Genomic DNA, 25955 nt, shown 5'->3' on the forward strand with positions numbered 1-25955 from the left:
CCACCTACTCTGGATGTCGTGAGGGGTTTTCCTTCCTAGTCTTGCAGAGCACTTCTGGAGTGGGAATTGCCCCTTTCAAGGACATTAGTAGTATTCCTTTTGTTTGGTGGCACTTCTCTATTTTCTCCCTTACAACCCCCTTCCTCATCACTGCGTCCTCTCCTTTTTCTCTGTTATCACCTTCTGGAATGGAACGATGAACGATATCATATTTTTCCTTTTTTCTCAGCAGTATATGAACATTTTCATTTATGTTCGGTCATGGACTGATAAAGCAGATGAGAAGTTGATGTGATGAAAGAATTCGAAAGCCACGTTATGTTCCTTCTAAGAAATTCTATGAATAGCTTAATTAAATTACATTACATTGGTTTGGAATTTATTTTAAAAAATTTAATTTGAAAGTGGTATTTTTTCCTGTTTTTCTAAAAATTTAAAAGTAAACAGACAGGAGAAAGGGAAAGGATTGATTTTCCTTAAAAAGCAACAAAGTTTTCCATTTAACTTTCTAGGAATGAATTCTGTCCCTTGAGTGGTTGGTTGGAGGCGTGTTCTGAACCCTTCCTCTGCCATTTTCTTCCTATCCCTTTGCGGGGAGGTGGGGGAGGGGGAAATTGAGCCACTAACTCCTCCTTGGAAAGGCAATCCAGTCTCATTTTGTGCCTATCTCTAATATTGAATTTCCATTTATAAGTTAAAATTACCTTATCTATCTAACAAAATGAACACATATTATAGAGGAGAGAAACTGTTATTTAACTTTCAAAGTGTGTGGTGGAAGCTGGTGTCTCTCGGGCTCCATTTTTTCCTTCACTGCATCACTCCATAGAGTAACACAAAGATGGAGGTTATGCTGGTTGGGGAGGGTGAGTGGGGGGAAGCCCCGACTCCAGCCTTCATCCCTGTGCAGGGGCTGCCCTGGAGCTCTCCACAGAACCCCTCTGCTCCACAGAGCCCTGCCCTAAACCACCAGACTACATGATCTCCAAAGAAAGTGGTAACTCCAAAGTTTGAATTTCTTTAAAGGTCTGGTGAGGAAGGATATTATCCTGAACTTACGGAATTTTGTGAAAAGCGCCTTAAAGGCTTGGCTCCTGGAAGTAGAGCTTTGAGGAAAGATAAACCTGCAGCGACAGCATCCAGTTTTACAGCAGAAGAATGGGAAAAAATTGACGGTGATATAAAGGTATAAAGTGATGCTGGTTTTTGTACATTGTCACATTATATATATGTCTACTTCACTTTTCCAAAATCCTAGGCTTCTTTCTTTTTTGTCAGTGAAGGGCTTTTAGTGTTAATCACTTAGGTAGTATTGGTTGCCTCTCACACCCAGAAGAATATTGTGAATGGGTATGTTTTTGTGTCCATATGCCCACGTGTGTATTTTATTTTATTTATTTTTTGATGTTTATTTATTTTTGAGAGAGAGGGAGAGACAGAGCACAAGTGGGGAGGGGCAGAAAAAGAGGGAGACACAGAATCTGAAGCAGGTTCTAGGCTCTGAGCTGTCAGCAGTGAGCCTGATGTGGAGCTCAAACTCTTGAACCAGGAGATCATGACCTGAGCTGAAGTCTGATGCTTAACTGACTGAGCCACACAGGGGCCCCACTTGTGTATTTTAAATGACTGAACAATATTCTATCCTATCAAAGAAAAATAATTCACTCAGCTTCTATAAATAGTGCTATACAAACATGTTGGCTTACAATTTCTTTTGTGCCATCCTGGTTATTTCTTTGGGATAAATTATTAGTATTCAAGCTGCTTGATCAAAGGATTTGAATAATTTTAAGGCTGTTGAAATGCATTTCCATATTCTCAGAAAAGTTGTGCCTTTTGGCCAGCAGTATATAAGAATACCCATTTAGGCATTCTTCACTGGGGCCCTTGGGGGCTCAGTCTGTTAAGTGTCTCACTTCAGCTCAGGTCGTGATCTCGTGATCCATGAGTTCGAGCCCTGCTTCAGGCTCTGTGCTGACAGCTCAGAACCTGGAGCCTGCTTTGGATTCTGTGTCTTCCTCTCTCTCTGCCCCTCCCCTGTTTGTTCTCTCGTGTGTGCTCTCTCTCACTCTTTCAAACAATAAATAAACATAAAAAAATTAAGGTATTCTTCACTGGATACTGTAATCATTTTTTAATCAATAACTGAAAAAATGATAATGGTGTATTTGTTTATTAACAACATTAAATTTTTTGGTGTCTGTCAGTTGAATTTCTTCTTTTGTTATTGGCCTGTATCTTTAGTGATTTCTTTTAATCAGCTGTATTGAGGTATAATTTACATTCAAGAAAAAATAGCAATTTAATGGTCTACATTTCACTGAGTTTTGACACCTGTATATGTGATCTATTTCTATTAGCCCAAAATATTTCCTTGTGTCCCTGTGTAGTTAGTGCTGACTTTACACCCTGGTCCCTGGTAACCTTTGAACTGCTTTCTATCATGCGGATTTGTTTTTTCTAGACTTTCCTATAAATATAATCATACAGTATGTGTGGTCTTTTGTGTCTTCTCTTAGCATCATGCTTTTGAGGTGTATCTATGTTGTTGCATATTTGTAGTCGGTTTCTTTTATTTGCTGAGCAGTATTGAGTTGTGTGGGTCTCTCATGGTTTGTTTATCCACTTTCCAGTTGGGCAAAATGTTTTCCAACATGTGTTGGAAAAGTCCCTGCTGGTCTGTGTCTTGGTCGGCAGTTCGTACTGGCACTTTGGTTAATTTTAACTTTTTATTAAGTATGCAATAGTATTTCATTGTGGTTTTAATTTCCATTTTAATGATTGACTTTGCCGAGGGTCTTTTCATGTGCTTATATGCCATCCATAGATCTTTTTTTGTGAAAAGTCTTGAAATCCTTTGCCCATTAAAAAAATTGAATTATTTGTGTTACTATTGAGTTGTAAAATACATATCATTCATTAGATGCACCTTTTGCAGGTATTTTCTCTATTCAGTGGATTCCCTTTTCATTTTTTCAACAGTGTCTTTGGAAGAGCAAAGGTTTTTAATTTTGGTGAAATCAGTTTTTCTTTTACAGTCTGTACTTTGTGTCCTGTTTAGGAAGTCATTGTCTAATTCCAGATCCCTAAGTTTCTGCATATGATTCTTCTAGAAAGTTTCTAGCTTTAACTCTTAAATTTAGTTCTAGGATCTGTTATAGTTTTTGGATACACACATAGACACAATGTAGATATCCAAGGTTTCAAGCACAGTTCCTTTCCCTATTGAATGTCTTGGTGTAACGTTGTCAGAAATGAATTGACCATGTATCAGTGTCAGTCTGTCAGTCTATTTCTGGACTCTCTCTATTCTCTTTCTTTAATCTAAATGTCTCTTTTAACTTCAGTACCTCATTCTCTTGATTGTGGTAAGGCTTACATTAAATCTTAATATCAGATAGTACAGTCCTCCAACTTTATTCTCCTTTTTCATCGTCGTTTTGGCTCTTCTAGGTCCTTTGCTTGCCAGTTGCTACAAAATAACTTGCTTGTCTTTGGGCTGGGATTGTGGTGAATTTATGAATCAATTTTGGAATAACTGACATCTTAACAATATTGAAATTCTCTGATCCATGAACATCATATCTTTTCTGCTCATTTAAATCTTCTTTAATGTTTTGTCCCAGTATCTTGTAGTTTTTAGTGTGTAGTTCTTGCATATTTTTTGTTAAATTTATTCCTAAACTTTTAATATATTTTATGCTATTGTAAAAGTTAAGTTTTTAATTTTTTAAGTTTTATGTATTTTGAGAGAGAGAGAGTGCATGCATGCAGGAGGGGCAGAGAGAGAGGGCGAGAAAGCATCCCAAGTAGGCTCTGCTTTGTTAGTGCAGAGTCTGATATGAGGCTTGAACTCACAAACTGTGAGATCATGACTTGAGCTGAAATCAAGAGAAGGATGCTTAACTGATTGAGCCACCCAGGCACCCCAAAGTTAATGTTTTTTAATTTTAATTTTTTTTGCTCATTCTAAGTCACTCTAGTTGTGAAGTTGTTATGTTTGTATGTGTTTTTGGTGTGATAAAATACATATCACAAAAAATTTACCATCTTAGCCATTTATAAGTGCACATTTCATTAGTGTTATATTCACATTGTTATATTCAGACATTAAAATCTTAAAAAAATTTTTAAAGTTTATTTATTTTGAGAGTGAGAGAGAGAGAGCGAGCAAGCATGAGTGGGGGAGGGGCAGGGAAAGAGGGAGGCAGACAGAATCATGAGCAGGCTCCATGCTGTCTGCTAGCCGGACCCTGGGCTCAGTCTCACAAACTGTGGAATCCAGGCGCCCCACTATGTTCAGACATTTTTAAGTATATGGTTCATTAGTGTTATATTCATATTGTTGTATGATCTCCAGAACTTTTTTATTTTATAGAACTGAAGCTCTATACCCATTAAACCACAGTTCTCCAATTCTCCTTGCCCTTAGCCCCTCACAAACACCATTCTACTTTCTGTGTCATAAGTTAGACTGACGTAGATTTTAATTTCACTCATATTTGTCCATTGCATGCTTATAGTTCATGGTCATCTTATATTGATTTTATATCCCGCAATCTTGTTAAATTCACAAGTTAGTTCTTGTAACTTTGTTTTAGCTTCATTGGAATTTTTTATGTGTAGGGTTATGTTAGACACAAATAATAAAAGATTCCCTTTGTCTTTTCCAGGATGGCTACCTTTTATTTCTTTTACTTTCCTTAGTGCACAGGCTTGGCTCTCTAGTACAATGGTGAATAGAAACGGTAAGAGCAGATATCCTTGTCTTGTTCAAAATTTTAGGAAGATTATTATTGAGCCTTTTTTTCACCATGAATTATAGTGTTGCCTTTAGATTTTTAAGGCTGACAAGGGTCCCTTCTGTTCCTTGTTTGATGAGAATTTTTGTCATGAATAGGAATAGAATTTTATAAATTCTTTTCCGGTTTTGAGAGGAATGTAAGATTTTCTTTGTAGCCTGTTAATAAAGTATATTATGTACACTGTTATACCAGTCTTGAATCTGAGGATAAACTCTACTTGTTCATGATGTATCTTTTTTATATATTGCTGGATTTTATTTGCTAAAAGCTTTTGAAGTATTCTTGTGCCTTCCATCATGAGAGATATGAGTCTATAGTTTTCGTGGAATGTTGTTGTCTGGTATTGGTAACATCGTAATGCTGACTTTGTAGGATGAGTTGGGACGTGTTCTCTCTTTTTTAATTTTTTGGGGAAGTTTGTGTGGAATTGCTATTATTTCTTCCTTAAATGTTTCCCCGAATTCACTACTGATGTCATCTAGGTCTATTATGACTATGAATTAAATCTCCTAAACAGATACAGTGGTATTCAGGTCTTCTTTAGAGTTCCCTCTGTGTCCATCTCCTTCTTCTTGGATGTTTTGCACCCCGTGCCTCTGCACTCTGCCTCTCTGAAGCCTAAACTCTGTCCCTCTGAACTCAGTGAGCCTGCAGGGCTACTTGGGTTTCCTTTCCCTATGCAATAGCCTGGAAATGACAGGCGGTAAGTTGGGACAAATATAGGACTTACCTGATTTGTTTCCTTTCTTTCAGGCATCATTGTCCTGTTCTACCTCTTGTCCAGTGTCTGAAAACCATCATTTCATATATTTTATCCAGTTTTCTAGAGTTTAAGCAAGAGGGTAAATCCAGTCCCTGATACTCCATTAGGGCCAGGAGGAGATATCCCTTTATTGATTTTTCTATCAATATGTTTCTTATTTCTTTGTAAGAGATCTGTGGTATACATTCTAAATTTTCTTTCAATGTGTCATGAGTCTTTTAAATCTTGTGTGTGGTGTTTTTCATGTTTATTCATTAAAGAAATTTATGTAATCACTCTTCTTGGTTTTATCCTTTATGATCTTTTCTTGCCTTTGTATTTGGGAAAACTTCGGCTCCACCATATACATATTTACTTGAATTTCCTCAGAGTTCTTTGTGGTTTCCTTTTGCCTAAGAAATAACTTCTTAAAATGAATTCTGGAGAAACAGTTTTTTGTTGTTTTACTTTATGTTATTCAGCATATTTTACTGGGTTGAATAATATTTTGAAGATAATTTAGAGGAGTATGTATTCTCTAACTCAGAAAGCTACATTTAAAAAAAACATTTTCTTGCCATTTTATTGTCTGGTAATTAATAGAAAATCTGGTAATTAATCTACAAGTTAAAATAGCAGTTTATTGGCGCCCCTGGGTGGATCAATCGGTTGAGTGTCCAACTTTGGCTCAGGTTATGATATCATGGTTCGTGGGTTCGAGTCCCGCATTGGGCTCTGTACTGACAGCTCAGAGCCTGGAGCCTGTCTTCGGATTTTGTGTCTCCCAATCTCTCTGCCCCTCCCCTCTCATGCTCTGTCCCTCAAAAATAAATAAACGTTAAAAAAAAAAGCAGTTTATGTCCAGAGCTCTTCGGCTTTATTTTTCAGGGAATAACAGCTTAGTTTTAGTTGCAGAACCTGCTATTTTTCCAATTGTGTGTCCCTTGATTTTGTTTCATCATTTCCCTTTCTTGCTTTTCCCTGCTACTTCTTCTTCTCCACACGGCCTTTCTCCTGTCCCTGTACCCCCCTTCTCTCTTTCTTTCCTCCTTTGTAATTCCTCCTCTTTTTTTTTACCTTTCTTCCCTTACTGTTTTTCTGTTTCTTCTCCTGTTTGGCCAGTCTACCTCCTTTTCATTTCCCTGCCTCCTGAGGCAGATAATACAGTTTATCACTGTATCAATCATGCCTAATTTAATGTAGTCTGACAGATATTAAACCTTCACTATATAGATGATGAATAATAATAATAGAATTTCACAGATAACAAAGAAATTTCTCACTTAATTTCTGCCTGGAACCTGTGACAATTCAGTTTAATAAACAGTTTATTATGAACCTGTTATGTGCCAGGCACTGTGCTAGGTTCATACATTACAAAGATGAGATGAAGACATAGGTTCTGCCTCCAAGGAACTTACAGAATGTGAGAAAGATGAACAATACATGGATGATTTTAAGTCTCTGTGCTAATACGTGGAGGAGGAGCATTTCTAGTCCAACCAGGAAGTTCAGGTAAAGCTTGTTGGAAGGGATGAGAATAATACAAGATAATACAAGAAGGAAGGGCAGCACCATGTGAGTATGCATAAAAATACTGAACTGTACACTTAAAAGTGGTGAAGATGATAAATTTTGTTTTGGGTATTTTGCCACAATTTAAAAGAATAATAGAGTGGGTACCTGAGTGGCTCAGTTGGTTAAGGGTCCATCTCTTCATTTTGGATCATGGCATGATCTCACTATTGGTGAGTTCAAGCCCAACGTAAGCTTTCTGTTGATGGCGCAGAGCCTGCTGGGTATTTTCTGTCTCCCTCTCTCTCTGCCCCTCCCCTGCTCATACTCCCTCTTCTCAAAATAAACAAAACAATTAAAATAAAATAGTAGAAGAGCATTGCAGATAGAATGGCAGGACCAGATTGTCACCCAAAAAATGCACCCATAAGAAACTATGATGATGTATAGTTTCTAACACGTGGTTCATTACTTCAAGCTGTATGTTTATCTTCTTTCTTCTCCCTCTTCTCAGAGTTGGGTATCAGAAATTAAAAATGAAGAAAATAAAATACACTTTCACGAAATGGAAACATTTCCAGCAACGGAAGGTAATTTGCCTCCAGTTCGTGGTTCAAATGGCCGTCTTCATGTCAGTAAGGTAGGCCATTTTGGTGTGGGGTTGGGGGGAGGGGAGATGACTGTTGTCTATTAAGGGCGCTCACTCAGTTTAATCAGAGTAACCACAGTGTGTTGTCCTCGGAGACCTGGGGACTCTTGTCTTCTTGAGTGGGCTGTGTTTCAGCACCTGGAGATCAAAATGAAGTGCCATTTCCCTTTGAAGACTTTCACCTTAAGCTTACTGTCTTTCTTCATTTTTTCATTCATTATGCCATCTGCTCTATTCTGACCAGTTTTGATGAGCACGTAAGATCTAATTCAGTGTGTGAGAATCTCAGGGAATAATTATATCTGTCCAGGAGAAGCATAGAGGAAATAATCTGTAACATTACTAACTATGGACTTAAGGTATTCAAGCAGTTATAGATGCCATTCCTCTGTTTTTTGCATATTTCCCCCTTATGTCCCCAGCCACTGGTGATGATTTTTCTGTGGTTGATGCCTATTTTGTTCTGCAGACCTGTCCTTTTTAACACATGGGTTTCATAGGGAAGAAGCCTGTTGGAGTTGCAGGTCCATTTATATATATTTTTAAATGTTTATTTATTTATATTGAGAGAGAGCGTGAGAGAGAGCATGAGTCGGGGAGAGGGAGAGAGAGTCCCACACAGAGCCCAACAGTGCAGAGCCTGACACGGGGCTTGATCTCACCAACTATGAGTTGAAATCCAGAGTCAGATGCTTAACCAACTGAGCCACCCAGGTGCCCCCTGCTCCATTTATACTGAACTTCAAGTTAAAACTGAGCTACTGCTGAGCACCCACCTGACTCAGATATTATAGAATCTAGCCATTATCTCATGGGCTGTCACATGGATCACACATTCCATTTCCTCTCCCCTGATTTTTTTCTTTTATTCTTACCATTTGTGGAAGATTGGCTATGCACATCTCTTCATTCTGGATTAACTCATTATTCTTATTCTCATTTCTTCTTTGAATACTCAATTTTATTTAAAGAAACATCCATAGCCCTTCAGCACACAGCTCTCTGATAACTAACCTTCCTGCACCTTTTTACTCCCTGTTAAGAATTACTCGTGTAACTGAGGTACACAGTAATATGGTAAGGATGCCACTGTCTGTAATCAATACATTTATATTTATTGGACACCCATTTGTGCTAAGTCTGTGCTCTAAAAGTGTAACAAGAGGTTATAGTTCAGTGTGGTGTTGTGATTCTGAAGGTATAGTCTATGGATCCTGGGTGTCCCAGAGATCCTTCCAGAGGGTCTAGAAAGTCAATGCTATTTTTAAAAATAATGCTAGTTCTTTGTCTTCTTCTCTGTGTGGACATTTGCATCTAGGTAAAGCTGCTGGTGCCTTAGCACAAATCAAGGCAGTGAGTGGCACCAAACTTTACTAGTAGTCACTTTTTTCCACTGCTACTGTTTACAGTAAAAAAAAAAAACAAACACCTCTCCAATTTAACTTAACAATGTCTTTGATGAAACAACAAAACTTCTTTATTTTGTTAAATCTTGAATCTTGGGGGCACACATGTTTTTAATATTCTGTGTGACAAATTTGACGTATTCAAAAAACGCCTCAAGAGCTGTCTAGGTGGCTCAGTCGTTAAACACCCCACTCTTGATTGTGGCTCAGGTCATGATCTCCTGGTTCAGAGGACTGAGCCCTGTGCGTCAGGCTCTGCACTGACAGCCTGGAGCCTGCTTGGGGTTCATTCTCTCCCTTTCTCTCCCCAACCCCCTCTCAAAATAAATAAATAAACTTAACAAACAAACAAACAAAAACAAAAAACACTTCACCGTGAAGTGAAATCTGGTGGGTATTTTGAGATTTGTAGGTTGAGCTGCCAGCTTAAGTAACCACTTTTTCCTGGAACAGTTTTTAACGTGAAAGAGTGATTGACAGGCCAGTTATGGTTATTCAGACTTGGGTTTTTGACAGACACTGTATTGAAAATGAATGAAGTGTGTCACTTTAAGGAAGAGAACTGACCGTGGTTTTTGCTAGTGATAAAATCTGAGCTTTCAAGTGTAGCTTAGAGTATTTCAAAATCTCACGTGGCTCTTTAATACCTGCTGTGACAAAAAATTTCCCCTTAAGGGGACACTTCAAGATTTCTCTGATGAGCTCCACGAAGATCCTAACGGATAAGATTTTTAGTTTTATATACTTACTTTTTAAATATTTATTTTGGGGAGAGAGAGACACAAGCGGGGGAGGGATGGGAGGTAGGACAGAGGATCCAAGGCTCAGCCCTGACAGCAGGGGGCCCAGTGCTGGTCTCAAATTCACCAACCATGAAATCATGACCTGACCTGAGCAGAAGTCGGTCTCTCAACCAACCGAGCCACCCAGGTGTCCCAAGATTTTTAAATTGTAGAATGAAATGTAGGAATTTTTGGAAGATCTGCATAACTCCAAATGATCAATGCCCTGTGTTACAAAATTGTGCATAGGTCAGCCACCCCAAGTGGTTTCAGATTGTGACTAACTTTTAAGAAGCCGTTTCAGAAACTGTTGTTGAGCATTATGGCTGTTGTTTGCTTGCCTCTCTTTCCCTTCTGGTGCTTGTAGTGGGCGTGTGACCGAGACTGGGCTGCCGAAGAGCAGCAGGCTAGTGCCTGCTCAGGGATGGGTACCTGACCCCAAGCTTGCCAGTCCTGAGTCCTTCCCTGGGATTTCTCTACCTGCAGGTAGAGAGAGGAGTCATTCTCCTTTTCCTGCCTACCTTCCTTTCTTTCTTTCTTTTTAAATAAAGACTTTAATTTTTTAATTTTAATTTTTATTTTAGAGAGAGAACATGCGAGTAGGGGAGAGCAGAAAAGGGGAAAAGGGAGAGAGAGGGAGAGAGAGAATCCCAAGCAGGCTCTATGCTCAGCGCAGAGCCCAACCCAGGGCTTAATCCCATGACCCTGGGATCAGGACCTGAGCCAATCAAGAGTCGAGTGCTCAACTGACTGAGCCACCCAGGCGCCCCCTCCTTTTCGTTTCTGATTGGGAGCCCTGTGAGTTTATAATCCCACACTGCTGGTGGCCACGATGCCTACTACCTGGAAAAAGCAAGTAGCCAGTGGGGAAGATGAAATCAGGAGGCAGAAAGAATCAGGGACGAGGAACAAGGGGAGAGTGGGAGAGCTGGGGGCATCTGGATCCTTTACGCAGCTGCCCTGCTGCCTCCTGGTCGGTTTGGTTACCTAAGCCAGTCTGTCTGTCTGTCTGTTTGTTTGTTTGTTTTAATAGAATTCGTCCCAGTTGGGTGTCTGTCATTGCAAACAAAACCACACTAATGCACCAAAGTAGTTATTCTTATTTCTCCAGAGCCTATGTTTTAGAAGACTGAATGATAGTTCATTACTTTTTTGTTATAAGAAAATCACTAAAAATGAGATTTCACACATGTTAAGTTTTTAAATTTTATATATGTAAAGTCCTATAGATTGCTCCCAGAATTAACTACCAATTTAAAATCCTTTTTTAACATGCTATCTGTTATAGTTACAATACTGGAGTTGTTACAACTTCAAGAATACTTATTTTTCTTACCCACTCAATTGATATATCTTAAGCCAATATTTCACATTGTGTTTATCATAAAGTCTGCTAATCTTATGTTAAATATGTCTCATAAAATATGATTTTTTTCTTTCAGGAAAAATATTCTAATAGTAGACCAACTAAAAAGAAAATCCCAAGGGATTATGCAGAATGGGATAAGTATGTTTTATATTTCTTTATACAACATTTGTCACTGAAAAATTCTCTACCATAGAATATTGTAGTAATTTCTTAATTATTTATAAATCTGAACTGCCAAGTTACTTTGGTAGAGTACTAAGAGTATCTGGCATAAGCACTTTCGATCTATATTCTTCATAAATAAATACCTATAGCATCCTTTTGTTTATAAAAGTACCAAAAATAGGTAATCCTATGCCCATTGAAAAGAAAAAAAGAACAAAAATTTTAAAGAGAGATTAATTACCCATAAAATAATTACAACGTTCTGAACAGTTTAGGTCTGATTTACATGTAAATCCTCACTGAGTTGCATGGTTTCTAAGAGCAGATGATTTGTATAAACCTATTATGCATTTTCAGAATATGTCTCTAAAGGCACAGTGGTACAAATATAAGAATATCAATTCTTATAAATCAAAAAGTAATCTATTTTCTTAGACTGTACATTTTTTCAGTTTTTTTCTTTTGTTTAAGATTTGACGTCGAAAAAGAATGTTCAAAAATTGATGAAGATTACAAAGAAAAAGCTGTAGTAAACAACAAGTCACATTTGTCTAAAATTGAGAGAAGAATAGACACAGCAGGTAATTTGGGAAAGTAACAATAGCTTAGGAGTCTTTACAGTTTACATTTTAAAAATGATAATAAAAGCTATTAAACTAGAAGACCTTCTCTTTAAGTCCTACAGATTTCCATTAAAAGTTTATGGATTTATGGTGCCTGGGTGGGCTCAGTTGGTTAAGCGTCTGGCTTTGGCTCATGTCAGATCTCCCAGTTCATGAGTTCGAACCCTACATCGGGCTCTGTGCTGACAGCTAGCTCAGAGCCTGGGGCCTGTCTTCAGATTCTGTGTCTCCCTCTCTCTGCCCCTTCCTTGCTTAAAGTTTGTCTCTCTCTCTCAAAAATAAACAAACATTAAAAAAAAAAAAGTTTGTGGATTTTCTCCTAGAGTTGACTACCTCTAACAAATTCAGTTCCATCCTTTAGCTACTTAATTTTATATGAGTAATAGTTACACTAAAGTTTCATAAGACTCAAAAATGCAAGTATAAACCTATGTTTTTACTGTGGTTTGTTATTCATTTTTTTCAAATCTTCTTTTTCTCCAGATACCTCATTTTTTCCCTTTTGCCTCAAAATAAAAATATATAGCAGTTTGTTTTCACTTGAAATCCATGGTGTATAGCTCCATTAAAGTGAAATAAAACTAATAATAGAAAAAAATCTAAACACTCAAAAATTGTGATGATTTAAAGAAACATTTCCTAAACTTAAGATACCTTTTATTTACAATTTACTGCAGTTAAAATAAGCATTCTTGGATTTAAATTTTTAAAAAATTCTTTACAATTGTATATTTTTTAATTTATAGCAGATAACATTTATTTCTAGGTCTAACTGAGAAGGAAAAGATTTTCCTTGCTACTCGTGAAAAGGAAAAAGGAAATGAAGCTTTCAATTCAGGAGATTATGAGGAGGCTGTGATGTATTATACTAGGTGAGCAGATTTTTTTGGTGATTTATGTTGCCTTTTATTCTTTCTTTCTCCCTTCCCTTCCCTTCCCCTTCCCCTTCCCCTTCCCCTTCCCTCCGTAAAATAGGAAGAGCAGTAATACGTTACAAACTAATTGTGCCTATAGAATCCCTTACACCATCTTAGAAATAAACTCTCTATAATATTTTTTCCACCTTTGGAAGGAAGATTTTCTTTTTCAATGTTGTGTCTCTAAAGTATTTTATCTCCACTGTTTAGGTGAATATACCAGGTAAAGAGGCTATTGATGTTTCTTTTATTCAGTATAGTCTTCCCTTTCAGGTAGATGGACATCAGTACTGTTGTTCTCTCTCTTTTTGCAGATTTCCACCAGGGGAGTATCTTAGTGTATTATAGGGAACAAAGTTTTTTTCTCTCATTTTAAGAAATCATAGAGGGAGGGGCACCTGAGTGGCTCAGTCAGTTAAGTGTCTGACTTCAGCTCAGGTCATCATCTCACGGCCTGTGAGTTCAAGCCCTGCATCAAGCCCTGTGCTGACAGCTGGGATCCTGGAGCCTGCTTCAGATTCTGTGTCTCCCTCTCTCTCTGCCCCTCTCCTGCTTGTATTCCGTCTCTCTGTTTTTCTTTCTCAAAAATAAGTAAACATTAAGAAAAAATAAAGAAAAAAGTCATAGAAGGAAAAGGTAAAGCAACCTAGCATAATGGTTAAAGGAACTCAGACTGCCACTTTCTGACGTTGGGCAGATTCCTCACCTCACTTGCCTCAGTTTTCTCTGTGTGATGAGGCTGATACAGTGTCTACTTTGGTGCATCTCTGAGGAATAAATCAGCATACCGAAAGGCAGGCTAACATGGCGGTAATAGTAGCAGGTGCTGGAGCAGAGTGGGTTTGAGTCCTGATTCTCATATACTAACCTGTGGCCTTGGGCATGTTACTTAGCCTTTCTGTTACATCATTATTTTTCATCTGTAAAATAGGAAGAGCAGTAATACGTCTTTTAGGGACTGTAGTGAGAATTAAATGAGCTTGGTGTTGAGTGCCTGTCACATGGGAAGTACTCAGTGTCAGGTACTTGGCATTAGTTATTCTTACTTGTGTTTTCTATATTTGGTCTCTACCCAACCATGTCATTTCTTTATATTCATCTTTAATGATCTTAGTAAATTGCTACTTTTTGTGGCTCTTCCATTTTCATCTTCTGTTCTTCTGGATTTAGAAAATTCAGCGCACCGATACCCTTATTTTTCCTATACTTCGGAATACATTATTTCACAGCATTCCAAATCAACTTTTTAAGCAACATCCAGGTAGGTTTTAAGTTCCTTTTTTTTTAATTAGTTATTTTGCATTCATACTCTTAACATAGCAAAATGTGCTCCTAAAGTCTGTATTCCTCAGTTACTACCACTCTCCTGCGTTCCTCAATTAAACTTCTCTGCTCAAATTATGATCAGTTCCTTGGAGTTAAATCTTTCAAATTACAAGCTAAACTCTTGTTTTTAGATTACAAACTAAACTCACTATTACAGCTTAATAAAGGATACTAGTGATTGATTGCTCCATTTTTTGTACTAAGAAATCGTCTCTAAGGGGTCAAAAAAGTATTTGATATTTGACGTTAACTAAACTGGATTTTTAGGAGATCTGTGGGCATTTTAGTTACCATGTCACTTGTAAAGCCAGGGCCAACCTTAAACTGCTTACTTGGATATTTAAGCATCTGTGTTAAGTAGTGACTCAGTATGTTTACAGAGCTTTGTTTTGTTGTGTTTGATCCTGCAGGCTGCATTAGTTTGCTAGAGCTGTCATAACAAAGCGCCACAGGCTGAGGGACTCAAACAACAGAAAAATATTTTGTCAGCATTCTGGAGGCTACAAATCTGATCCAAGTGTCAGGAGGGCTGGTATCTTCTGAGGCCCCTGTTCTTGGCTTGTAGGCGACTGTCCTCTCTGTCTTCATGTGGTCTTTCCTTAGCATGTGTCTGTGTTCTCATCTCCTCTTCTTACAGAGACACCAGTCATACCGGATGAGGGTACACCCTCATGACCTCATTTTGACTTCATCATCTCTGCAAAGACAACCTCCAAATAGAGTTACATTCTGAGCCACGGGGAATGAGGACTTCAGCCTGAGTTTTGGGGACACTGTTCCACCCAAAACATGGGCTGTGATTGCTTTGTTTACAGCATTACCTGAGTTTCTCTATCTTCTTATGTTTTCCTCTGGTCACCTTGTCCCAATCAAGTGTCTCTCTCATAGGAGTCTATCAGTGCTGCCCACTGTGGCGGCCTATAACAACCGCGCTCAAGCAGAACTCAAGCTACAGAACTGGAACAGTGCTTTTCAGGATTGTGAAAAGGTGTTGGAGTTGGAACCTGGAAACTTAAAGGGTAAAAAATATTCACAGAATGCTTTAGAGTCACATCAGGATTTGTTAGACCATTTGTACACACTGCGATTCTACTAAGACTATTTCAAATACTCTGATTTCTATATGTGAATCATCACCTTCTTAAAGTTACTTTTAACTTCAAGTTTAACTTGGAATTTAAATTCCTGGTTATTTGTACTAAAGTAGTTAGTAATGCCAGGAGTGCTAGTGGGCGAGGGGCAAAGAGAGAGGGAGACACACAATCCGAAGCAGGCTCCAGGCTCTGAGCTTCAGCACAGAGCCCTACGCGGGGCTCAGAGTCACAAACCATGAGATCATGACTTGAGCCGAAGTGAGACACTTAACAGAGCCACTCAGGTGCCCCATTTTTTTTTTTTTAATTTTCTTTATTGTTTATTTGTTTTGAGACAGAGAGAGAGAGAGAGAGAGAATGATCTGGGCAGGGGCAGTGAGAGAGGGGGACAGAGGATCTGAAGTGGGCTCTGTGTTGACAGCAGAGAGCCCAATGTGGGGCTTGAACTCAGAAACCATGAGATTTTGATCTGAGCAGAAGTCAGACGCTTATCCGACTGAGCTATTCAGGTGTCTCAGTATTTATCGTCTTGTTACTGGCTTATTGAACATCTTTTTACCCAAAAAATATCTAAGTATAATTTAATACAGATTTTTCTGACATTTATTAATATAATAAGCCCACACCAGAGCTCTAGAACCTTCTACCAGTGGCTTTGTGGGCATTTCCACCTATATGTCCGTAGTGTTCAAAACCAACTATATCTTTTCACCAACACCAGCACTCTGTTCTGATTTCCTATCTCCTGCACAACCTTGCCATGGTCTAAGTCCAAAGTATACAAGTCAGACTTTCCTCTCCTTTTCTGTTATCAGGAAGCAATCACTCCATAAGGGAGTAGCATAATTTATAATAGACTCCTTCTATTTCTTTTAAAAAACTTTTTTATTGTTTATTTTAATTTTTGACAGAGAGAGACAGAGACAGAGCATAGGCAGTGGAGGGGTCAAGAGAGAGGGAGACACAGAATCTGAAGCAGGCTCCAGGCCCTGAGCTGTCAGCACAGAGCCCGATGAAGGGATTGAACATATAAACCACGAGATCATGACCTGAGCTGAAGTCAGATGCTTAACTGACTGAGCCACCCAGCAACCTGGACTCTATTTCTTTAAATGTTTATGGATTTGAGTAAATATAAACACTTCATTTTTTTCACATGGAACGTAACCTTTTGTGCCTGTGAATGTGGGTGTGCAGAAAGCATGGGGATGTTGAGGGGAGATCCTGGATCCTGGGAGATCAGCCTTGACTGTCATTGCCATGGATTGCCCTCCTTTCACCAGTAAAGTCCTCTTGTTCCTCTATTGTATCTCTTCCAGAGAGTATGGGTGGGCTTCCTATTTTAGGAGATGGCAGAAAATGCTTTGCGATCCCCTGTTGAGCCCACACTAACTAACACCACACCAGGCCCAAGCCAGGCATTTGAAATGTATTATTTCCGCTAATTTCACAGTAGCTCAGTAGAGGTGCAGATACTATTGTTAGTATACTCACTTTATAAAAGAGGAAACTGGCGACTTCCCTGACTCTCCACTCCTGGAGTCATGGAACTTCCCCCGGGAATTGCAGATCCCAATAAAGGCCTTCTTGGCTCCATAACTTGGAAAAAAAATAATAACAAAAGAGAAAACTGAAGCATAGAAAGATTAAGCAACTTACCCAGGATCAGACAACTAACAAATGGCAGAGACAGGACTCAGTACTGGACAACAGACACCAGAGTCCACATCCAACTACTGTGCAAATCTTCTGCCACCAGAATGGCTTTATGTTTTCATTCTTCCTTGTTTGAATAATTTCAGAAGCACTAGAATCTTCACTATTTAAAAAACAAATTAGATAGAGCCACATCTAGTAACGAGTATGGCTATAAAACAAGAAGTCTTATGTGGGGCACCTGGGTGGCTCAGTCAGTTGAGTGTCTGACTTCAGCTCAGGTCATGATCTCACAGTTCATGGGCTTGAGTCCCACGTCAGACTCTGCCGACAGCTCAGAGCCTGGAGCCTGCTTCTGATTCTGTGTGTCCCTCTCTCTCTGCCCCTCCCCTGCTCATGATCTGTCTCTCTCTGTCTCTCAAAAATAAATAACTGTTACAAAAAGTTTTTTTTAAAAGAAGTCTGTTTGCTTAAGCAAATAAATAACTTCCTATTCAAAACTTGTACTCAAAATATAATTATTCTAAATGCAGTGTGGTGTTTGGATTCATCCTCGACAGAAAAAGGCGTCGGTAGAAAAGTTGGTGACATCTAAATAAAACCTGTAGTTTGGTTAGTAGTAGTACACCAATGTTAATTTCTAGTTTTGTTAAATATTACATAGTTATGTAAGATGTTAGCATTAGGGAAAGTTGGGAGAAGGTATATGAAAACTCTTTGTATTATCTTTGCAACTTTTCCATAAATCTAAAATTATTTCAAAAGTAAGAAGTTAAAAAAATAATAATTGTTATATCATGCCTCTTTCTTTTTAGACATTCCCTTCGGAGTAGTCATAGAACTTTAAGTATAGTGCAACAATTTTGACTAAATTTGTGAGAAAATGACTTACCCTTTAAATTTTCATGGCCCATTCTTTTTTTTTTTAATATAATTTATTGTCAAGTTAGCAAACTTACAGTGTATACACTGGGCTCTTGGTTTTGGGGATAGATTCCCGTGATTCATTGCTTACATACAACCCCAGTGCTCATCCCCACAAGTGCCCCCATCAATGCCCATCACCATTTTCCCCTCTCCCCTGCCACCCCCATCAACCCTCAGTTTGTTCTCTGTGTTTAAAAGTCTCTAATGGTTTGATTCATGACTCATTCTAAGACTAGAAGCAAATTGGTCAAATTTATTTTTTAAAATAGCTTATTAAAATATATTAGATAAGAAATTCTCACTTTTCAAAATTTCCAGGCCTAATTCTTTTCAAAATAATGACTTGCTATACAAAGTTCTCTCATTATACATGGATAATGATGGGGTGATAAAGGCATTCATTTAAATAATTATCAAATTAGGGGCGTCTCGGTGGCTCAGTTGGTTGAGCAGCTGATGTCAGCTCAGGTTACGATCTCGTGGTTTGTGAGTTCGAGGCCCACATCGGGCTCTGTGCTGTCAGCTCAGAGCCGGGAGCCTGCTTCAGATCCTGTGTTTCCCTCTCTCCCTGCCCCTCCTCTGCTTGTACTCTCTCTCTCAAAAATAAATAAACATTAAAAAATATATAAATATATATTCTAAACATACTAAAAAATATAACTTTTTCTTGGTAAATTTTCAGCTCTTCTACGCCGTGCCACTACATATAAACATCAAAACAAGCTCCAGGAAGCTCTAGAAGATTTGAAAAAAGTACTGAATGTGGAACCTGATAATGAATTGGCCAAGGTAAGTACAGAAAGTGATTTTTTACCTAATTCTGTTATTTCTGTACTTATGTTACTGGATAAACAACGTTGAGAATTAGGTCACAGCTTTAAAAACTAGGTGTATCCCAAATACCCTAAAGTGTTAATATCTATTTGAAGAGGAAGAAAGCAGGCTCTTAAATTGTCCAAAACCATAAGCCTACTTCTGAAGGATAAATATTTGTTGATTGATTTAGATATATCACATTGTACGAGGTACACGTGTGTTGCTCACATACATTTACATATTGCCATATGATCACCACCTTAGCTTTAGCTAAGACCTCTGTCACATCACATAATTATTTCCTTTTGTGATAAGAACAATTAGGATCTAGCAGCTTTGAAGCTTAGGATACGGTATTGCTGACTGTAATCTCTACTCTATGCATTAGTTCTCCAGGACTTATTTATCTACTAATTGCAAGTTTGTATCCTTAAATGACATGTCCCCAGTGTCCTTACCCCAACCAGCCTCTGTTTATAACCATTTTACTTTCTATTTTTATCAGTTTGGCTTTTGTAGATTTCACCTATAAGTGATACCATACAATGGGGATATTTAGTTTTTCTCTTTCCTGCAGTGTTGTAGGCAATGCTTTTCTCTGAGCCAATCTCAATTTATTGTGCAGAGTGGTATGGAAGTTTCCTAGGTAGGATTAGGCATGTGCTTCATAGCTATAGAAGAGTGCTTGGTAAGCATAGCATCGCTGACTGCGTTTGCTGCCTGACTGAGTAGACCCATTCAGATATGCACTCTGGGGTCTGTTTTGAGGCCTAAAGAGTAGAGGTAAGCGTTGAGAACAGGAGGCATCTGAGACTTTTCCCTTCTTGCAAATTAACTAGGGAGCCTACCAGAAGACTCAAGACTTCTGGGTCAGACACAGAGGACTGTGTTATTCACACCACAGCAAACTGATGAGCTTCAAGTTCATGTCAGTTGCTCTGGCCCCCAAGTGCCACGGGTGGTGCAGAGTGGCCCAGATAGATGCTGCGCACGCAGTGGGTTTGTATCGCAGCCAAGGAGTCCCAAATTCAGTATCCTCCATCTTTGATAGTGGAATACCAGCAAACCTGTCCAAAATTCTGTTCCAGTGGGAAACATCTTTATTATACTGGAGAGCAAACATACCTGCTCTCTTTTCTGAAGAGAAATACTCTCTGTTTTACAAGGTTGTTTTCAGTACCAACATCTTTAAAAAGATAGTCCAAAACAAATGTTATTTAGTGCCTCTGCTCACAACAGATTTAGAAATACGAGAAACCCGTGGAGAACCGTCTTCCAGCAGTAAGCTGTCACTGTTTGCACATGCACCTGTTAGGTCATCTGTCTCACTCTCTCTCAGTAACACTTAATGTTTCTAGGTATTTGTTAAGTCCGCATTTCATTGGGTTAGGTTTAGGTCCCAGCAGAAAAAAATACATCTTTTTCCCATAGTATTTCCACCTTTATATTGGTATATTTATTGAAAAGTTAATATGACAATATTCTTAAAAAGTTTTTTCTTGTTTACTTATTTATTTTGAGAGAGAGAGAATTGGGTACACGTGAGTGGGAAAGGCAGAGAGAGAGAGAGGGAGAGAGAGAGAGAGAGAGAGAGAGAGAGAGAGAGAGAGAGAATCCTAAGCAGGCTCCATATTGTCAGCACAGAACCCAACACAAGGTTCAATCCCATGAATTGAGATGAAATCAAGAGTCAGATACTCAACCAACTGAGCCACCCAGATGCCCGTCTTTAAAAAATTTTTTAAACAAGGAGAACCACCTTTAATGTCACTACCCAATATTAACTTTCAGGATTTAACCATTTATATCAACCATATGCAAAGATTAACTCAAAATGGATCAACACCTCAGTGTAAAGCCTAGAATATAAGAGTTCTAGAAGGAAACATAGGAAAAAATCTTTATGACTTTGGATTAGACAAATAATCCTTAGTGTGACATAATATAATTCCTAAAAGAAAAAGTTGGTAAATTGGACTTTGTCAAAATTTAAAACTTTTACTCTTTGAAAGACATCAGAAGAAAAAAAAAGGATAAACCACAGACTTAGGAAAAAAGTTTTTGAATTATATATCCAACAAAGGACTTGCATCATAAATATACACATGGTCCCCAACATACAATGTTTTGAGTTATAATTTTTCAACTTTATAATGGTGCAAAAGTGATATGTGTTAAGTACAAACTGTACTTTGTATTTTGAATTTTTATTTTTTTCCAGGATAGTGATATATGCTGGGCAGGGGCGGTGAGCTGCAGCCCCCAGCCACATCACTAGGGAAACTGAGACCCAGCCATTCTGTGCCCATATAACCGGCATGTTTCTCACTTTCAGCATTCAGTAAATTACATGAGGTATTCGTCACTTTATTATAAAATAGGCTTTGTGTTGGAGGATTTTGCCCCACCATAGGCTAATATCAGAGTCCTGAGCACGTTTAGAGTGGGCTGGACTAAGCTATGATGTTTGGTAGGCTGGGTGTGTTAAATGCATTTTCAATTTACAGTGGGCTTATCAGGACATAACTCCATTGTAAGTTGAGGAAGAACTGTAAAGAACTCTCAAAACTCAATAACAAGAAAACAAACAAGCAAATAAAAAATAAGTCAACTATTTAATCAGACTCTTCACCAGAAGAGGAATGTGAATGGAAAATAAGCATATGAAAAGATGCTTAAGACCATTAGTCACTAGGGAATGTAAAGTAAAATCACTGCAAACTCGTTCGAATGGCTACAACGGAAAAGGGTGACCAAGTGTTGGCAGAGATGTGGAAGAACTAAAACAATAGGGGTAGAGAATGATAACCACCACTTTGGAAAACAGGTTGGCAGCTTCTTAAAAAGTTAAACATAGATGGCAGTGAAGGAAGCTGAGAGAGAGGTCCCAAAGGTATGGTGAAGAGAGAATTAAGGAGTGGGGGCTAAGACTCTCCAGGAGCTGGAAGCATCGGTCTCCCGGCTCAAGCCTCTTTTATTTTGCAATTTGTCTGATAACAGCAAGCACATACAACATAGTATTTGGTGTCTTGACAGGTCATGCACCTGCAGGGTATTCCTTCCTGGGTCATGAGTACATCTGGCCCCAGACCAAACATTCTTATCCCTGGCCTGGTGTCCATGTGATGTCCTTCTGGAGAGAACAAGCAGTCCCGGCGGCTTTCCCACCTGGGAATGGACCTGCTTTCAGTTCCTTGCTGTTCCATCCTTTTCCTTCAGGACATTCTTAAGGTGCCTCGGGCTTCTTGTTCTCCCACAGAGGCAATGGCCATGGGGGCCTCAAGGTTGCGCCTGTAGCAAGCACCCCCAGTGGTGGGGCTGGAGATTGACAGCAACAGAGAAATGCAGAATAGTCTCTTTAATAAGGAGAAAACCTGGCAGTTATCATTAACTCCTCAAACTGAGAAGATTGAAGTTAAACACGATGAGAAAACTGACCCTGGCACTCTCTTTGTGATGAATAAAAACATTTCAACTCCTTATAGTTGTGCTATCCATTTAAGTGAGTGGTCCTGCTGGAAGTCAATTCTGGATTTTGTGGATGGACACCTGGGGACATGTTTAAACTTTGGCCACATTCCAGGAAAGTGAATTTCTTACATTCAAAGATCGTGGTCCAGGAGAAGTGAATAAGGCTTATTGGCATTCTTGTGCCATGATGATGGGCTGTGTGACAGAGAGGCATTCAAAGAGGAATATATGTTCAGTTTGGTCAGAGTTCCAGGAGTTTCTGTAATCTCTAGAGCCTTCTGCTATGATGCAGTTCTGGATAAGAGACTTGATGAGTGGATGCCAACAAAAGAGAACCTGCGTTCCTTCACAAAAGATGCTCGTGTTTTAATTTATAAACATCTTCCATTTGAAACTCTAGAAGTGGAAGCAAAAATGACATTAGAAATATTTCAACACAACAAGTACAAAATGTATTTCATAGAAGAGAAATTATCTCAGAACCCTGAGAGAATAGTCAAGCTACACAGATTTGGTCACTTCATTTATGTGAGTGAGGGTCCTTATAGTCCAAGAACAAGTATTTGTTTCCATTAGGAAGTGTCAGCAGTTCACGATCTTTAAGCCACCCAGTTAAGTCTTGTACAAAGAATCCAGGGTCTGTCTTTCTTATACATTTGAGAGCCTACAGAGGAAAATGCACTGACCTAGTAACTTCGTAAAATTTAAATATGTATGGTAAATTCAAATAAATTTTTTCCGGGAAAAAATAAACTTAAAAATCATACACCTATCATGTGATCTAATGATGCTACTCCTATATATTTACCCAAGAAAAATGCAAGCATATGTCAATACAAAGATTTATACACAAATGTTCATAATGGCTTTGTTATTACCAAAAATTAATAACAGCCTAAATGTCTTTTTTTTAAAATTTATTTCTGAGATACAGTGCGAGCAGGGGAGGGTCAGAAAGAGAGGGAGACACAGAATCTGAAGCAGGCTCCAGGCTCTGAGCTGTCAGCACAGAGCCCGATGTGGGGCTCGAACTCAGGAACCATGAGATCATGACCTGAGCTGAAGCCAGATGCTTAACCAACTGAGCCACCCAGGCACCTCAGCCTAAATGTCTTTCAATAGGTGAATGGATAAACTGTTATATCCATACCATAGAATACTATTCCCAATAAAAAGGAATGAACTGGTAGAGATAAATGTGGATGAATTTCAAAATAATTATGCTGAGTAAAAAACAAAGTACATTTAGTATGATTCTATTTAGATAAAATCCTAGAAAATATAAACTGGCCTATCATGACAAAAAGAACAGCTGATGTAAGGGAGGACCAAAAAGGACATAATTCAAAGAAACAGGAAGAAACTTGGGGGAATGATGGATGTATTTATTATGTCAAAAGCTATCAACATATGCATTTTAAGTATAGAATTTGTCAGTCATACAACACTGTAAGCTGTTAAAAATGGGGGGAAGGAAAATATTTTTATATATTTGTATTTTTCTAATTGGCATAAAACATGTAGAACTTTCAACATTACTTAAAAAAAGAGCCTGTCATATGATTTTATTTGTATAAAACTGTATCTCTCTGTGTATACATATATGTAAAAACATATCTAGGAGTGTCAGATTATCAGTGTTACCAGAGTGGTAGGATTTCAAGTGCTTGCTTTCTTCTTCATGCTCATTATGGTTCAAGTTTTAAACCATGGACATGTAAGATTATAATCACACCATTGAAGTTTGAAAAAGGATAAAGGTCACCATAAAAAGTGTTATCTTAGATATCGCGATTCACTTTTTAAAGTCTTCATATTCCTACCTGACAGGATAGTTATATTTTTAATTGAAGGAAAAAATTTTCTTTAACATGGTGGTTATGTTGCAGAAGACCTCGTTGGAGGTTGAGAGAGATCTGAAAAATTCTAAACCTGCATCTAAGACTCAAACCAAAGGGAAAAGAATGGTACTCGAGGACGTAGAAAACTCAGAGGATGAAGGTGGAAAGGACAGCAGAGGAAAACATGAAGACGGCAGTGGAGGTAAGAGTAAAACATCTTTTCTCTTTTGGTTGTGCTAAAACCTCCCTTTTTATATGATGAGCTGGCTCAGATTTTCTGTTTCTGCCAAAATTCTTAGTCTGCCAAACCCTTTCTAGCTTTACCTTGTAAATTCACAAGCAAGTGTTTTCTTAATGTTTTTCCTAATACAATCTTCCAAACCCAATTTTCTTCTTAACCTGGTACCCTTCTCTAGTGTTCAGTTCCTGGTTATCATGGTATATTGATAATATCAATAATATTATATTATCCATGTACCAGCCATTCACAAGTTAACCTTAACCTTTTCCCTAGATGATTGTTTTGTATATATGTACTTGGTTGTAAACAAAACATGTTGCCCTCACAGGGGCATAGGACAAAGATGAATGCATTGTTGGGAAATTGCGATATGTACCTCTCAAAAATTAAAAAAAAAATTTTCTGTTTTTTATTTATTTTTGAGAGACAGAGAGAGACAGCACAAGCAGGGGAGGGTCAGAGAGAGAGGGAGACACAGAATCTGAAACAGGCTCCAGGCTCTGAGCTAGCTGTCAGCACAGAGCCTGATGCGGGGCTCGAACCCACCAACCATGAGATCATGACCTGAGCCGAAGTTGGACACTCAACCGCCTGAGCCACCCAGGCGCCTCTCAAAACTTTTTTTAAATATGCAAAAGAAATTGGCATAATTTCACCTCTGATATAATTTTTTAAAGAATCTAGAGTAGGTAAACCTTTATCTTCGTAATATAAAATAATGACAGTTACATCAGCTTTAAGGGGGACGATCCACCTACTCCCTTGTGGGGTGGGGGGAGAGGGGATGGCTCTACCCCCTTCTGAGAGCAGCCCACGGGCCCCCCACTCCAGCAAACAAAGGGAAAGTAACAGTTTTGAAAATCACTCATAGGCAAAAATCAACTTGCAAGTAAGTGACAGAATATTTTAATTTTGAAAGAAAAACATAAAATGTTCAGTTCATTCAACTTAAGTAAAGAAGTGAACATTTTTACTTTTTCAGTGACAGAAGTATAACAAAATATACAGCCTAAGACAAAATATGATCAGTGAAGACAGGGTGAAGACAGAGGGACAGAAAGAAAGGAGGAAGAGAAAAAAGGAAACAGATTAAGAGCATCAGGGAGATGGGAAAGGAAGAGAGGGCATCAGAAGGATGAAAAAAGGGGGAAGGGAATTAAACAGTTTTTCAATGATTGAGACTGACCTTTCAGCCAGACTTTAAATAAATTCTGGCAGCAAATATTGTTCTATGGGTTTATATTTATCTTAAGGTGTCAAGCCAAGTGTCTTAAAATTAAAGGAGATCATTTAAAATCTTACATGGAGGGGGGCGCCTGGGTGGCTCAGTCAGGTAAGTGCCCAACTCTTGATTTCGGCTCAGGTTATGATCTCATGGTTTGTGGATTCGAGCCCCGTGTGGAGGTCTGTGCTGGTGATATGGCTCCTGCTTGGGTTTCTCTCTCTCCCTTTCTTTCTTTCTGCCCCTCCCCCTCTTAAGCTCACTTGCACTCTTTCTCAAAAATAAATTAACATTAATAACTTTTTGAAAATTTAGTGAAAATGGAGTTTTTTGGTATGCAGTTCTAACATGTATACAATTTCATGTGACAGCCACCACCGTCAGGATT

At 38.5% G+C, this 25955-nt stretch overlaps 1 protein-coding gene and 1 pseudogene across 1 annotated transcript in view; both read left to right on the forward strand.

Annotated features, from left to right (window-relative positions):
• The window catches only part of SPAG1 (sperm associated antigen 1), a 61856-nt gene that overhangs the window by 836 nt on the left and 35065 nt on the right, over positions 1 to 25955 (forward strand). The window contains exons 2-9 of the mRNA XM_029923307.1: positions 1027 to 1186; positions 7577 to 7702; positions 11342 to 11406; positions 11905 to 12014; positions 12823 to 12928; positions 15188 to 15318; positions 18659 to 18765; positions 24153 to 24306. Coding sequence (XP_029779167.1) covers positions 1027 to 1186; positions 7577 to 7702; positions 11342 to 11406; positions 11905 to 12014; positions 12823 to 12928; positions 15188 to 15318; positions 18659 to 18765; positions 24153 to 24306 — 959 coding nt within the window. The remainder of the gene's footprint in view (positions 1 to 1026; positions 1187 to 7576; positions 7703 to 11341; positions 11407 to 11904; positions 12015 to 12822; positions 12929 to 15187; positions 15319 to 18658; positions 18766 to 24152; positions 24307 to 25955) is intronic.
• LOC115279430 lies at positions 22135 to 22964 on the forward strand (annotated as a pseudogene).

The sequence above is a fragment of the Suricata suricatta genome, chromosome 15 (genome assembly GCF_006229205.1).
Source record: "Suricata suricatta isolate VVHF042 chromosome 15, meerkat_22Aug2017_6uvM2_HiC, whole genome shotgun sequence".
Classification (NCBI taxonomy): domain Eukaryota; kingdom Metazoa; phylum Chordata; class Mammalia; order Carnivora; family Herpestidae; genus Suricata; species Suricata suricatta.